The 12,193-nt window shown below is 40.3% G+C and overlaps 2 protein-coding genes across 2 annotated transcripts in view; both read right to left on the bottom strand.

Annotated features, from left to right (window-relative positions):
* The window catches only part of LOC311096687 (integrin alpha-X-like), a 569,425-nt gene that overhangs the window by 526,200 nt on the left and 31,032 nt on the right, over positions 1-12,193 (bottom strand). The gene's annotated exons all lie outside the window — the stretch shown is intronic.
* The window catches only part of LOC311096684 (transmembrane protease serine 9-like), a 63,268-nt gene continuing 58,664 nt past the window's right edge, over positions 7,590-12,193 (bottom strand). Inside the window, exon 19 of the mRNA XM_084135989.1 lies at positions 7,590-9,363. Coding sequence (XP_083992115.1) covers positions 8,605-9,363 — 759 coding nt within the window. The 3' untranslated portion in view covers positions 7,590-8,604. The remainder of the gene's footprint in view (positions 9,364-12,193) is intronic.

The following is a 12,193-nucleotide window of genomic DNA, read 5'->3' on the forward strand; positions in this document are numbered from 1 at the left end:
CTATACACTATTGTAATAAAAAGTTGTAAATTCTTTGGGTTTAGTTGCATTCTTCAGCAACCGTTGAGTTGATTAACCTTCTAGCAAAGCGATTTAGTTTAATGTTCGTTCTTCAGCTTCAGCGCGCGCCGCTCAAACAGCAATGATGTCATTTTGAAACAGTAAGCCATCAGCCTAATATTAAAGATGTTTACTATTACGGTAATATTAAAAATGTTTATTTTTTCCCCCAAAAACATTGATGCGTTATTATTAATAACTAGCACTTTTTTGCTCTCGTATGATTTTCATCAAGTAATTTCCTTATTGTGCAGAGGCGATTCCATTTTATTTATCCATGGCACATGCATTTTTCTTTATTATGAAACCTTATTATAAAGTGTTACCATTTTTTAACAAAGAAAGTTAGCCATAGGAATGTAAAATTAATTTTATAATAAAGTTGCCAGAAATTCGACCAGGTATTAATGTTATGTTACTTACATTTGACTTATGTTCCGAACTTCCTACCGTTTCTGCTGTTGGTTTGAGGCAACGTGAAACCTTTGAGCTAGTCATTCCAGCTTCATGTCAGTGACGTTACTTCGCAGCGGTAGATTTTTACACTCACAGGACAGGGCACTGCACTTATTCACAATCACAAAAGTTTATTATTTGCTCGTGCTTTAAAGCTTTGCCGGGTAAACATTTCATTGGCGTTCTGTTCTGACATGATGCATTTTTTCTGAGCGCGTACGCGCGCGCGCACTGTCAAACGATTTTTGTTGGGTCAGACCCATCTGCTAGCGATGGGGGGCCGAGACTGAGAGAGCTACATGGAGCTACATGGAATAATATGCACCAAACAAGCCACTTGGAAATTTAGCTGCTTTCATGAATACCAAATGCAATATTATAGTAGGCTAGATGCTGCACCGGATTTTTGCGTGTTGAGGTCAGATGTACTCCGGTACGAACTAAGAGCGCGGGTCTTTTGCCCCCTGGTTGCGTGGGCTTAACTGGGGCTACACAGATTTTTGACGGGGCTTTAGCACCCCCTAGCCCCGGTGTAGCGCCGTGCTTGTCACCATACCTAGAGATTGGCATGATTTTATTTCAGTTAGCCTAATAGCTGGTTTGATTTGCATTGAGAGATGATCTTATGGAAAGTACCCCATGCCAATCTCTAGGTATTTTTTAAATTAAGGCATTAAGTTCAATTTCCAAAATATGATTTTTTATTCCTCTTTTTAGTCAACTTTAGCATGGGTGTATTCACTTATGCATTGCACTGTATTAACAAGTTTTATATTTCTGTCATTTTTTATTCGATTATGCTGTACACAATGCTTCATGGGATTGTAGTTCATACACATACAACAACAACAACGCATTTCTCAAACTACAATTGTGGTGCATTAAAGATTACAAAGTGAAATTATTTTCCAGGACAAACTTATATGTAGTATGTGTATGCATGCAAATATTATTGATATATTGCTTATACGATCATCACAAGCTTTCTGTTAACAAACTCTGTAATGTGTTTATCAAATAAAATGGCCTGCTGTACATTTAAAAGTACCAATGCTTTAAATGGAGCAGAAACAACTACAACCAGTCACTGACATCTTGAGTTCTGTTACAAACAGTGTTGGGGAAAGTTATTTTAAAATTAATGCATTACAATATTGTGTTACTAAAAAGTAACTAATTGCTTTACGTGGTTACTTTATATGGAAAGTAAATTACATTACTTTTGCTTTACTTTTTCTCACCTGGGCTGGGATTGCTTGTTTGATTTTTAATAGGCTAAATAATTGTGGGATATCAAAGGCAGCAAAAAATACATCTCTGCTGCCTTCAGAAATCGATCAGATGAAGGTATCTCAGAAGGTATTCGCTTTGCTTATATTCAAAGGGGTAGCAGCACTCACGATGCAATGGTGGGGCTCGTGTGTCGATCTGGCTGAGGAGCGAGAGATGGGTGCATCCCTATTGCTCGCTCTCTCTCTAGATTGCGATGTCCTTTTGCCTGACCACCGGGCGGTTGCTCGTGCAGTTGTCAGATTATACTGGTCACAGCAAAAAGAGACCCCTAAAACACTTAAAGTTTATAAATAAAGATTATAAATATATAATATCTTGGATCAGGCATTTTCAGCAGCGGGTCAGGCTGGTACTGTGCTGCACACCATGGCTGTGTTACAGGATAGATGCTTGTATTAATATATTGTCTGGCTGTTCGTTAGCTACATTTAATTCTGAGGAATTTAATAGTGAAATAGAAAAAAGAAAAGAAAAAAAAGGATGGACTTTGAGAGCGCCGCCTCCGAGCGCTTCTTCCATTATGATAAAGCGTGTGAGAGGTTACTCGAGGTGATGACTCGTGCTGTGGCCAGATTACAGCTAGACTGGATCTCCATGATGTTAACTCGTTCATGGGGAAAACCTTATTCTTCGCACGTCTTTGTGCCCTCAATGTCAACTTATTCGACTATCGAGGTTGCAGGGGAGTGTGGGTATACGATGCGAGGATCTCTCCTCTGGGGCTCATCGCCACTTTAAGAGTCAGCACTCCCCACCAACCCATGCATAATAACATCCACGCTGGTGGGGGTCAGACTATGGCAGTGTTTCATGCATACCAGGCTGATCTGCTAAAAAAAGAAAGAAAAAAAAGCAGAGTGTGGTGAGTTGCGCTCCTCCTCGTAAAGACTGGGGACCGACTCGTCACGCTCAGCAGCCTTATAATAGACCTGAGACAAAAATCCTTAGGGTTTTTTGTGTCCAGGTCTGTGGGGGTGTGCCCCTTTGGGACAGGGCATGTAAAATACATCAATCAGCTCCTACTCGACACCCTCACGAAACAACTGTAAAATCCACCTCTGGTGATTTGGGGGGCAACGGTTTTCAGCAAATTGATGTTCTGTTGTTTCCTTTTATCGCCCAGGACTCAGAACATTTAACATGCCCCCAACAGGAAGTATTAAAAATGGTACCCCTTTAAGGAGACTTTGGTATCATGAAAGCTACTGCCGGGTATCTCTCTTTGGGTCCTAAAGACAGTAAAAAGGAATACGCTGCCCTCCTCGTTTTGACGTTGTGGTTCCCACTACCATGAAACCGGAGTAGGTGCATCTGCTGTCACAAGAAAAAAGAAATTGGGGACTGCGTCCGGTGTAAGATCTTTGAGGCTTGAACTGTTCCGTCAAAACGTTCAAGTTGAAGATGCTAACTATTAAGAAGATCGTGTTGCAAATTCAACATCACAATTGGTTCTTCACGATCGATCTTAAAGACACATATTTTCACATAGAAATATTGCCACAACACAGGAAGTTCCTGAGGTTTGCTTTAGGGAGCTTACCATTATTGGGTCCTTCCATTCGACTTAGCCATGTTATATAGACTTTTGGCTGATACTGGCCCAGTCTCAAGAGCTTGCGCTTCAACATCGAGGTCAATCCCCGCTCATCTTCTCTGGGGCTGAGATACAATGTCAAGAAAAGTGTACTCTCTCCCGCCCAGAGGGTAACGTGCTTGCGGTTTAAATGGGACTCTGTCACCATCGGGGGCACAACTGTCTCCCGCTCATGTCAAGACCATTTTAAACACCCCCTAAGCAACAGTGCTTCGTGCCCTTTCTAAAAATCCATGTTTATGGTAAGTCACGCGCTGAATGCTTCATGCACTTTCTAAACTTCATGTTTATGGTAAGGGTTACTTGCTGTGGCTTTGTTCCCTTTCTACATGGTTCAGACCCCGGTTCCTCGCCTTGGGTCCCACTTTAGGTGCATCTTGCCGTCACAGAATGCTAACGACAGACGCCTCCCTGTCGGGCTGGGTAGTGGTCTTAAGTGGTCATCCAGCCGAGTGATACCCAACAGGAGGGACCTTCAGTCTCAAACGCAGGGGACAATATCCCCAAGCCCAAGTTGTGAACCTTCATGCTTGGCCCCAGAAGGGTACCAACTGAGGGACACTGGGTTTTCAGCTGATGTCATAGAGACCATTCTCAGTGCTAGAGCTCCCTCCACTAGAGGAAGTTATGCCAATAAATGGGGCGTCTTTGAAAGGTGGTGCACTGCATGTAATGCAGATCCAGTTAACTGCCTGATTGCTTTAGTTCTGGACTTTCTGCAGGAAAAATGATCAGCAGGCACATGCCCCGCCACTCTCAGGGCTATGTGGCCACTTTATTGGCTTGCCACGCCTTGATTGACGGGGTGCAACTTGGGAAACATCCTCTGATCACCCGCTTTGTTCATGGAGCCAGGCGTCTGAGGCCTCCCATTTTGAGTCACTATATTTTATTGAGAGGAGTACCTAACCTAACTCAAGCTGATTGAGCCATCTCTACCATCTGGTTGAGGTATGTTATGCCAAAAAAAATCCACTAGATGTCACAGTGTCAATCAACAGCACTTGTCACACTTCCTCTAACATGGATTTCAGAAACAAAAAAATCACTCCTGCCATGTGAACTGTTTTTGGTGAATTATTTATTTTAATTTTTGATTTGACAACTTTACCCTAACTTTACAAAATTATGTTACTTGGTGCCATGAAAAAACTTTAGTATGTTTTTAATAATTTTTCAAAAACATGCTCAACCAAACAGTTGATTTGGCACTTTATGGTAAAAGTAGAAAAGCTAAGCTAATGTTTTCAGATCATCCATGTCTGCAGTCAGAATGGAGAAATAGTCAGACTATTTGCTGAGAAATATAAACTTCTGATCATTCATAGAATGTGACACAGCTATTGTTATTTCTTCATGAATATACTGAGATCATTTCTTAAGTGTGTGTTTTTTTTTTTTTTGGATGATTTTTTTTTAATGAATTCATAGAATGAATGTGTGGAAATCATAATTATCAGAGGCAATTACTTCTTAAATGACAAATGCTGGTTTACTAACATTACTAAAATTGTAAAAAAAAATTTTTTTTTTTTTACAATTACTAGATGGAAGTCAACAGTTTCTATGGTACAAGAATGCGCACTCTTCAGGCCCTTGTACCAGAAAACGTCTCAGTTACATATGTAACCCTCGTTCCCTGAAGGAGGGAACGGAGACGTAATCGATCAGTATAGGGAACCAGGTCCGGTTGGGCCAGTATGGGGCAATTAGCAAGACCTGCTCCTCTTCCTCCCTGACTTTGCACAGTGTCTGTGCGAGAAGGCTCACTGGGGGAAACGCATAATTGTGGAGGCCCCGGGGCCAACTGTGTGCCAGTGCATCCGTGCCGAGGGTGCCCTCGTTCAGGGAGTAAAACAACTGGCAATGGGACGAGTCCGGAGAGGCAAACAGATCTATTTGTGTGGCCCCGAAGTGGTCCCAGAGTCCCCACTCTCCCAGGGTCACAGACTGTCGTGAGAGCTCGTCGGCGTCACGATTGAGCAGGCTGGGATATAAGTGGCACGAAGCGACCTCAGATGCCTCTGACTCCATAGGAGGAGGTGGCGGGCGAGTTGTGACATGCGAGAGGAGCGTAGACCACCTTGATGGGCAAAGAAAAAAAAAATCCTGTTGCTCTACCACACTTTTCTTGAAACATAAAAGCCTAAAATGCCATTATATTACTATCTTTTGCAGTTTTTGAATGCAGAAAGAATGTAATGTCTTTTTGGTTTTGTTACTTTTAGTTATTTATGTTATGTAAGGGATATGTAAGGGATGTTATGTTATGTAAGGGATATGTAAGGGAATAACCGTCATTTTTACACGTCTGTTAAAAAATGACACTGTAAACATCAGTTACAGCTTTAACTTATTTTTAACTTGGCAAATAACCAAGGTATAAGCGGGATAATCCACTGTTATTTTAATAGTAATATTTTACTTCGTAGAGGCAACCACCCTCCGCTTCGCGTCGGGTGGTTCTTCGCCTCTACGTCGTGCATTAAAATCCTTTAATGCACGGCTAGCCGTGGATTATCCCGCTTATACCTTGGTTATTTGCCAAGTTAAAAATAAGTTAAAGCTGTAACTGATGTTTACAGTGTCATTTTTTAACAGACGTGTAAAAATGACGGTTATTTCTTAAGTTAAGGCTCGTCAGTTCTTGCACTCCGACCGCTTTAAATAAAGTAGAGCCATCGGATTGCTTTTATTTGAATGAATTCACATTTATTTAAATTCATTATTAAAAGAGAGAGACAGAGAACTGAAGGAGAAGGAACAGAGAGAGAGAGAGAAAGAGAGAGATGCGTGCGCGAGTTACCTGTGTGCGTCTCTTCTTTAAAGTCTATCAGCTAACGTCCCCTCGTTGCTTAAGAATATAGCTAACTTAATGATTCTTTAATGGATTTATTACAATTATTTATGAATGACAGGCAGCACTGACAGTGACAAGGCAATCTTTATTTGAACTAATCATGTCATTTATTTATTGTTAATTCTTTGTGCCGCTTTTTGTCATTCAACGTCTTCTCCAAGTCTTCTATTTCGTCTTGTGCCTGGGCCCATTTCTCAGAGTTGCCATATTCACCATACAAATTAAACGATATGAAAAATTCATCCATTTAGCCTACCTAAATAAACGTTTTCATATGCGTCTCTCACTCTGCTTGCAAGTGTATCTGTGTTACTATGGTTACCAATGTAGCGGATTAATTTCGAACTGTAATCAAACTGACTGGAACTACCTGTGCATTAAACGGTTTTACTGCACACCTTCCAGCCAATCAGAATCGAGTATTTAAACAGCCCATGGTATAATTATTTTTGTTTATTGTTAAAAAACAAGAAAACATAATTTCCTGTCTTAAAATGAAAACCTGAAATATTTAATGGCATACTTCAATAAATAAAGAAGATTCAATATACAAAAATATTTTATTTTGATTATGTTTTTAAAAAAAATAGTATTATTGTTCATATTTTCTGTATAGTTCATAATTTCACAGTATGTGTATGAATTCCGGTACTTTTTTTTTTTACCTTTAAGTGCCATATCAACCATTTGGTAGAGGCCGATATCTATCTATAAATTACAGAAACGTCTGTCTGTCTGTCTGTCTGTCTGTGTGTGTGTGTGTGTGTGTGTGTGTGTCTGTCTGTGTGTGTGTGTGTGTCTGTGTCTGTGTGTGTGTGTGTGTGTGTGTGTGTGTGTGTCTGTCTGTCTGTTATTTGCATATCTCTCGAACCGTTAGTCCGATGGATTTAAAACTTGACAGGTGTCTCGCTACGGGCACGAGTAAGTGCAGTGCCAAGTTTGACGTTGTATGGATTAGAAATGCTAAAGATATCGTTAAAAATAAATAGTAGGTCCCTTTCTCATCCGTACATCCAGTCCCTCTTGAGGCCTTCTGCCCTCCGCTGTTCACAACGGTGGATCAGGAGAGTCTTCACAGATTGCCCAGTCTGTGCTCTTCAGCCCTACGTCCACCGCAAGCCAGTGCCGTAAGTCAGAGCAACTATTTGTTTGTTATGGGGTGTTTGGGCTCCACTTTTCAGTAGACATTTAACAATTACTGGGACATCAACATCCTGGAAAACCCCAGGAAGTGTGAAGGCAGTGCAAGTCAGCAACTTCACTCAAAAGCCAGACGACATGCATTGTGTTGAGGAAGAAAATGAAGGATTGTCCCACAGTAAAGAAACCCTGCAGAGGAATCTTTCTTTGCATTTTCTAAAGACTTCCAATTTATTTATTCATTTATTTTTGGCAATTATTGTATAAAGATACATTCACTTAATGAAAAGTTATAGGCAGTATACCACCATAACCACAATTAAATGATTATTTCTAAAAAGTGTATTACAAATTGTATTTCACCCAATGATACAGACTAAAGAGAAACATAATAAAGATAATTTCATGCCACAATGCAACAAAAGTCTATCAGCCCAGCCAGAAGTCAGTCTAACAGAACAACAGCGCTTTCTTAAAAATAGATAAAAACACTTAATCAACTGAAATGACATTGATATGTGACATCATATGTGGAAAAACATCAACAGAATACAAAACTGATTGTGACAAATTATACTACATCAATACCCAGTAAAACAAAAATATTTTTGTGATTTGTGAAATATAATATGCATCCGCATATAAAATGCATATATTTATAGCAGTAAAAGATAACAAATTATCATAACCCAGTATATAGAAGTTGATGGGATACAGGATATGGAAGAAAGTCAGGGAATAATTAACATTGTGTAAGATTAATCAAGAATACAACAAAATATTGTAAGATCAAAACTCTTTAGTTTAGTGTAATTGACTGTCACTGAGCACAAACCCCACTTATGTTAGCATTGCTTTGTTGTCTATTTTTGTGCATACACTACCATTCAAAAAGTTTGGGGTCAATACGTTTTTTAACGTGTTTTTGAAAGAAGTCACTTCTGCTCAACAAGGCTGCATTTATTTGATCAAAAATACAGTAAGACAGTAATATTGTGAAATATTAGTACAATGTACTGTAAAAGAACTGCTTTCTATTGTAATATATTTTAAAATGTAAATTGTTCCTGTGATGGAAAGCTGAATTTTCAGCAGCCATTCTTTGATGAAAAGAACATCTGAAAAGCATTTGATGCATTCTTGCTGGTGAAACAAAACTTACTGACCCCAAACTTTTGAGTTTATCTTTAGTGGTGTATCTTTACATATAAAATAAGAAAGGTATCGCCATAAGCGATAGAAAAAATGATAGCGAAGAGTTTTGTGTAAGAGATGTTGCAGAAGATGGAATTTTAGTTATTGTTAAGGAAGAAGGCAAAGCAGAAGTGAGAGAAGTAGGAGGAGAAGTAGGAGGAGAAGTAGGAGGAGAAGTAGGAGGAGAAGTAGGACGAGAAGTAGGACGAGAAGTAGGACGAGAAGTAGGAGGAGAAGTAGGAGGAGAAGTAGGAGGAGAAGTAGGAGGAGAAGTAGGACGAGAAGTAGGAGGAGAAGTAGGAGGAGAAGTAGGAGGAGAAGTAGGAGGAGAAGTAGGACGAGAAGTAGGAGGAGAAGTAGGAGGAGAAGTAGGAGGAGAAGTAGGACGAGAAGTAGGACGAGAAGTAGGAGGAGAAGTAGGAGGAGAAGTAGGACGAGAAGTAGGAGGAGAAGTAGGACGAGAAGTAGGAGGAGAAGTAGGACGAGAAGTAGGAGGAGAAGTAGGACGAGAAGTAGGACGAGAAGTAGGACGAGAAGTAGGACCAGGACAGGTGTAATTGTTGTCAGAATCATTTCCAGCAGAGGAAAACTGCACAAAACCTGGAGGATCGCTGCACATAAAGGATGTGATCCATTCCTGATAGCGGGATACTCTGGTGTAAACACCAGGATATTCGGGTCGAGCACAGCCAATCCCAAAGCTAACGACACCGGACTGGACCCATACAGAGCTCTGCCTGCTCACCATCGGACCTCCTGAATCCCCCTGAAAATACAAATCAATGCTCAATCAATCATTTTAGAAAGAGACATGCACTGTTCAAGAGTTTGGGGTCAGTAAGATTTATTTAAAGAAAATAATACTTTCATTCAGCAAGGATGCATTAAATTGATCAAAAGAGTCAAAGTCATTTATAATGTTACAGATGATTTCTATTTCATATTATAAATGTTGTTCTTTTGAACTTTCTATTCATCAAGGAATCTTGGACATTTTTTATCATGTTTCCACAGAAATATGAAGCAGCACAACTGTTTTCAACATTGATAATAAGAGGTAAAGTTTTTTATCAGCAAATCATCATATTAGAATGATTTCTGAAGGATCATGTGACACTGAAGACTGGAGTAATGATGCTGAAAATTCAGCTTTGCATCACAGGAATAAATTATATTTAACATTTTCAACAAAAAAAAGAAGGTTATTTTAAATAGGCGATTATTGGTGGGTATGATCATTGCAAAAAAATAAATCTTTAACTGCAAATCTTCGACTCCACTTGCAACTTCCCTTTTGGTTTCTGACTAGATAAGTCCTCTTTTTGCAAGATATTTTTTTAAAATATATTTCAGTTTTTATTTAAATTTGGCCCATGACATCAATTCTCAATTAAACGTGTGCAAGACAACTGTATTTACAGTAAGTTCACACAAGATGTGTCATTGTGGTTAAAAACGGGTCACAGGACGTGTCATTGTGGTTTTCTTTACATTGAAAACATAAGAAAAGTAGTGCGGGGTGAAAGGAAAATCAAATTCTGCAGCAGTTCAATAAACAATGAACTAATATTATGTAACGAATGGACTTAATCCAAAATGCTCTAGGCCTCATAAAACCTTCCCCCTTTCCCCTGTTGTCATCGGCCCTCAAACCAGTTCTCTTCAAAGGCCGTTATCACCTCTGCTCTCCTGAACGATCTCAGCAAGAGACTGTCTGCCACCCTCAAAGACAGCATGAGAGTCCAGACGGCACTAGCCATTTGGTCCAAGACTATAGAGATAAACCTCCAATACACAAGGACACTTACTCCATTCTTACCCACAAACTTTCCCAAATGTTTATAGTATTTCCCCTGTATTTTATGCATGTCCCTATGTTTTATTAGCCTAGTTATGATTGTAGTGTTCTCGTGCAGGAAGATCTTCTCACTTCCTGCTCAGCTACTGTTCGGACGCTCTTGCTTACTGCTCCGCGCTTTGCTCTATCGCTTTTACATTTTATCTCCTATATTTTTATATTTTATTTCCTTTTATCACCTAATTTTAACTTCAGCAAATCAGCACAGTGCTCAGACGACAAAGTTTGGATTACTACAAAAACGCAGAATTCTTTTACCCGACCAGCTTACATTCCGGGGAAAGGAAAACACAACTGCCTACACTCATGAGGATAAGAGAGAAAATGTCTCTTCTGGTTCAAGAATCTACTTGCTGCACTAACTGCCACAGACTTTTACAAAGGATTGCAGTTCTTGAAACAAAGTTACTTACGGGACCACCAAACCAGATGGAACACACAACAGAGCTCATGGTCATGGACACCCTTCAGCATACCGGTGAGTCCCATGAAACTAGTGCTGCTCGACAGGTAGAGAAACAAGCCGATCGACTTACAAATTGATGGCACAAACAGGGAGCGAGACCCAAAGGCACTCGAGACATCAGATTGTCACGAGCCTCATATATTACCGCAGTAGCATCCTCTACCCCAGATACAGCTCTGACAAGGATTACAAACACTGGTCTCCTACCACCACCTATACATCTTGAGAACAGATTTGAAGTACTAATGAATGTAAATGAGGAATCCCCAAATGTGATGAATGTGATCGAACACAGACTGAATGGGCCAGTAGCTAACACTGATGCTAACTGGCGCTCAAGGTCGAGCAGACAGCGGCACTCAGCTCAGAGCGCAGCCGAGCCCAGGACTCTGATAGTGGGGGACTCCATAATCAGAAACATTAGCAACAGGGATACAACTATGTGCTGCCTTCCACAAGCAACAATTTCTGATATAAACAGGGAACTTCAGAACATTCTGATGAAACATAAGACTGCAAATCGACTCATCATTCATGTGGGGAAGAATGATATTCATAAAGAGCAGTCAGAACTCCTTAAGAAGGATTTCAATGAACTTTTTGAAATATTTAAAAGACTGAAAGCTCAAACATCAGTGGACCACTCCCAGCAAGAGGAACAAACAGGTTTTCACAGCTGCTTGGGCTTAATGGCTGCAAAAAACCTGCAATATAAAAGGAGTTAACTTCATTGACAACTTCAATCTTTTCTGGAGTCAGAGACAACTATTTCATCGGGATGGCCATCACCCAAACAAACTTGGTTCAAGAGTGTTAAAGGACAATATCTACTTCTCCCTCAATCATCCTTCTGCAGTGTGTGTCAATCTGAACAACACACACACACCTGGAAACAATATGAATGACCACAGGACTTCACTTCAGCAGCAAAATGGACATGCGGTTGACATATCACACAAGGACAATGATAACACCACTCCGCCACAACAACCTCTGCTCACGGACACAATCTCAGCTGAGCCCTGCCCACAGAGCTCACCAAAGACAGACATATTAGAAATGCTCCAAGATTCAGCACCCAAGGACGACTTCCTGGAAAACAGCCAGGGAAGCCAGGACAGCATATTACAGCCTCCGATAACACCTGAGCAACAACCCCTTTCGCCAGACACGTTATCCCTCTCTCCAGCATCCCCACTTCTGTGTTTCTCAGAGAAAATGGAAGAACTGGTGCATGCTGGAACCAAACTATCCCACTCTTTTGCTGCAAGC

This window comes from Abramis brama (genome assembly GCF_963993115.1).
Source record: "Abramis brama genome assembly, chromosome: 14".
In the NCBI taxonomy this organism is placed as follows: Eukaryota; Metazoa; Chordata; class Actinopteri; order Cypriniformes; family Leuciscidae; genus Abramis; species Abramis brama.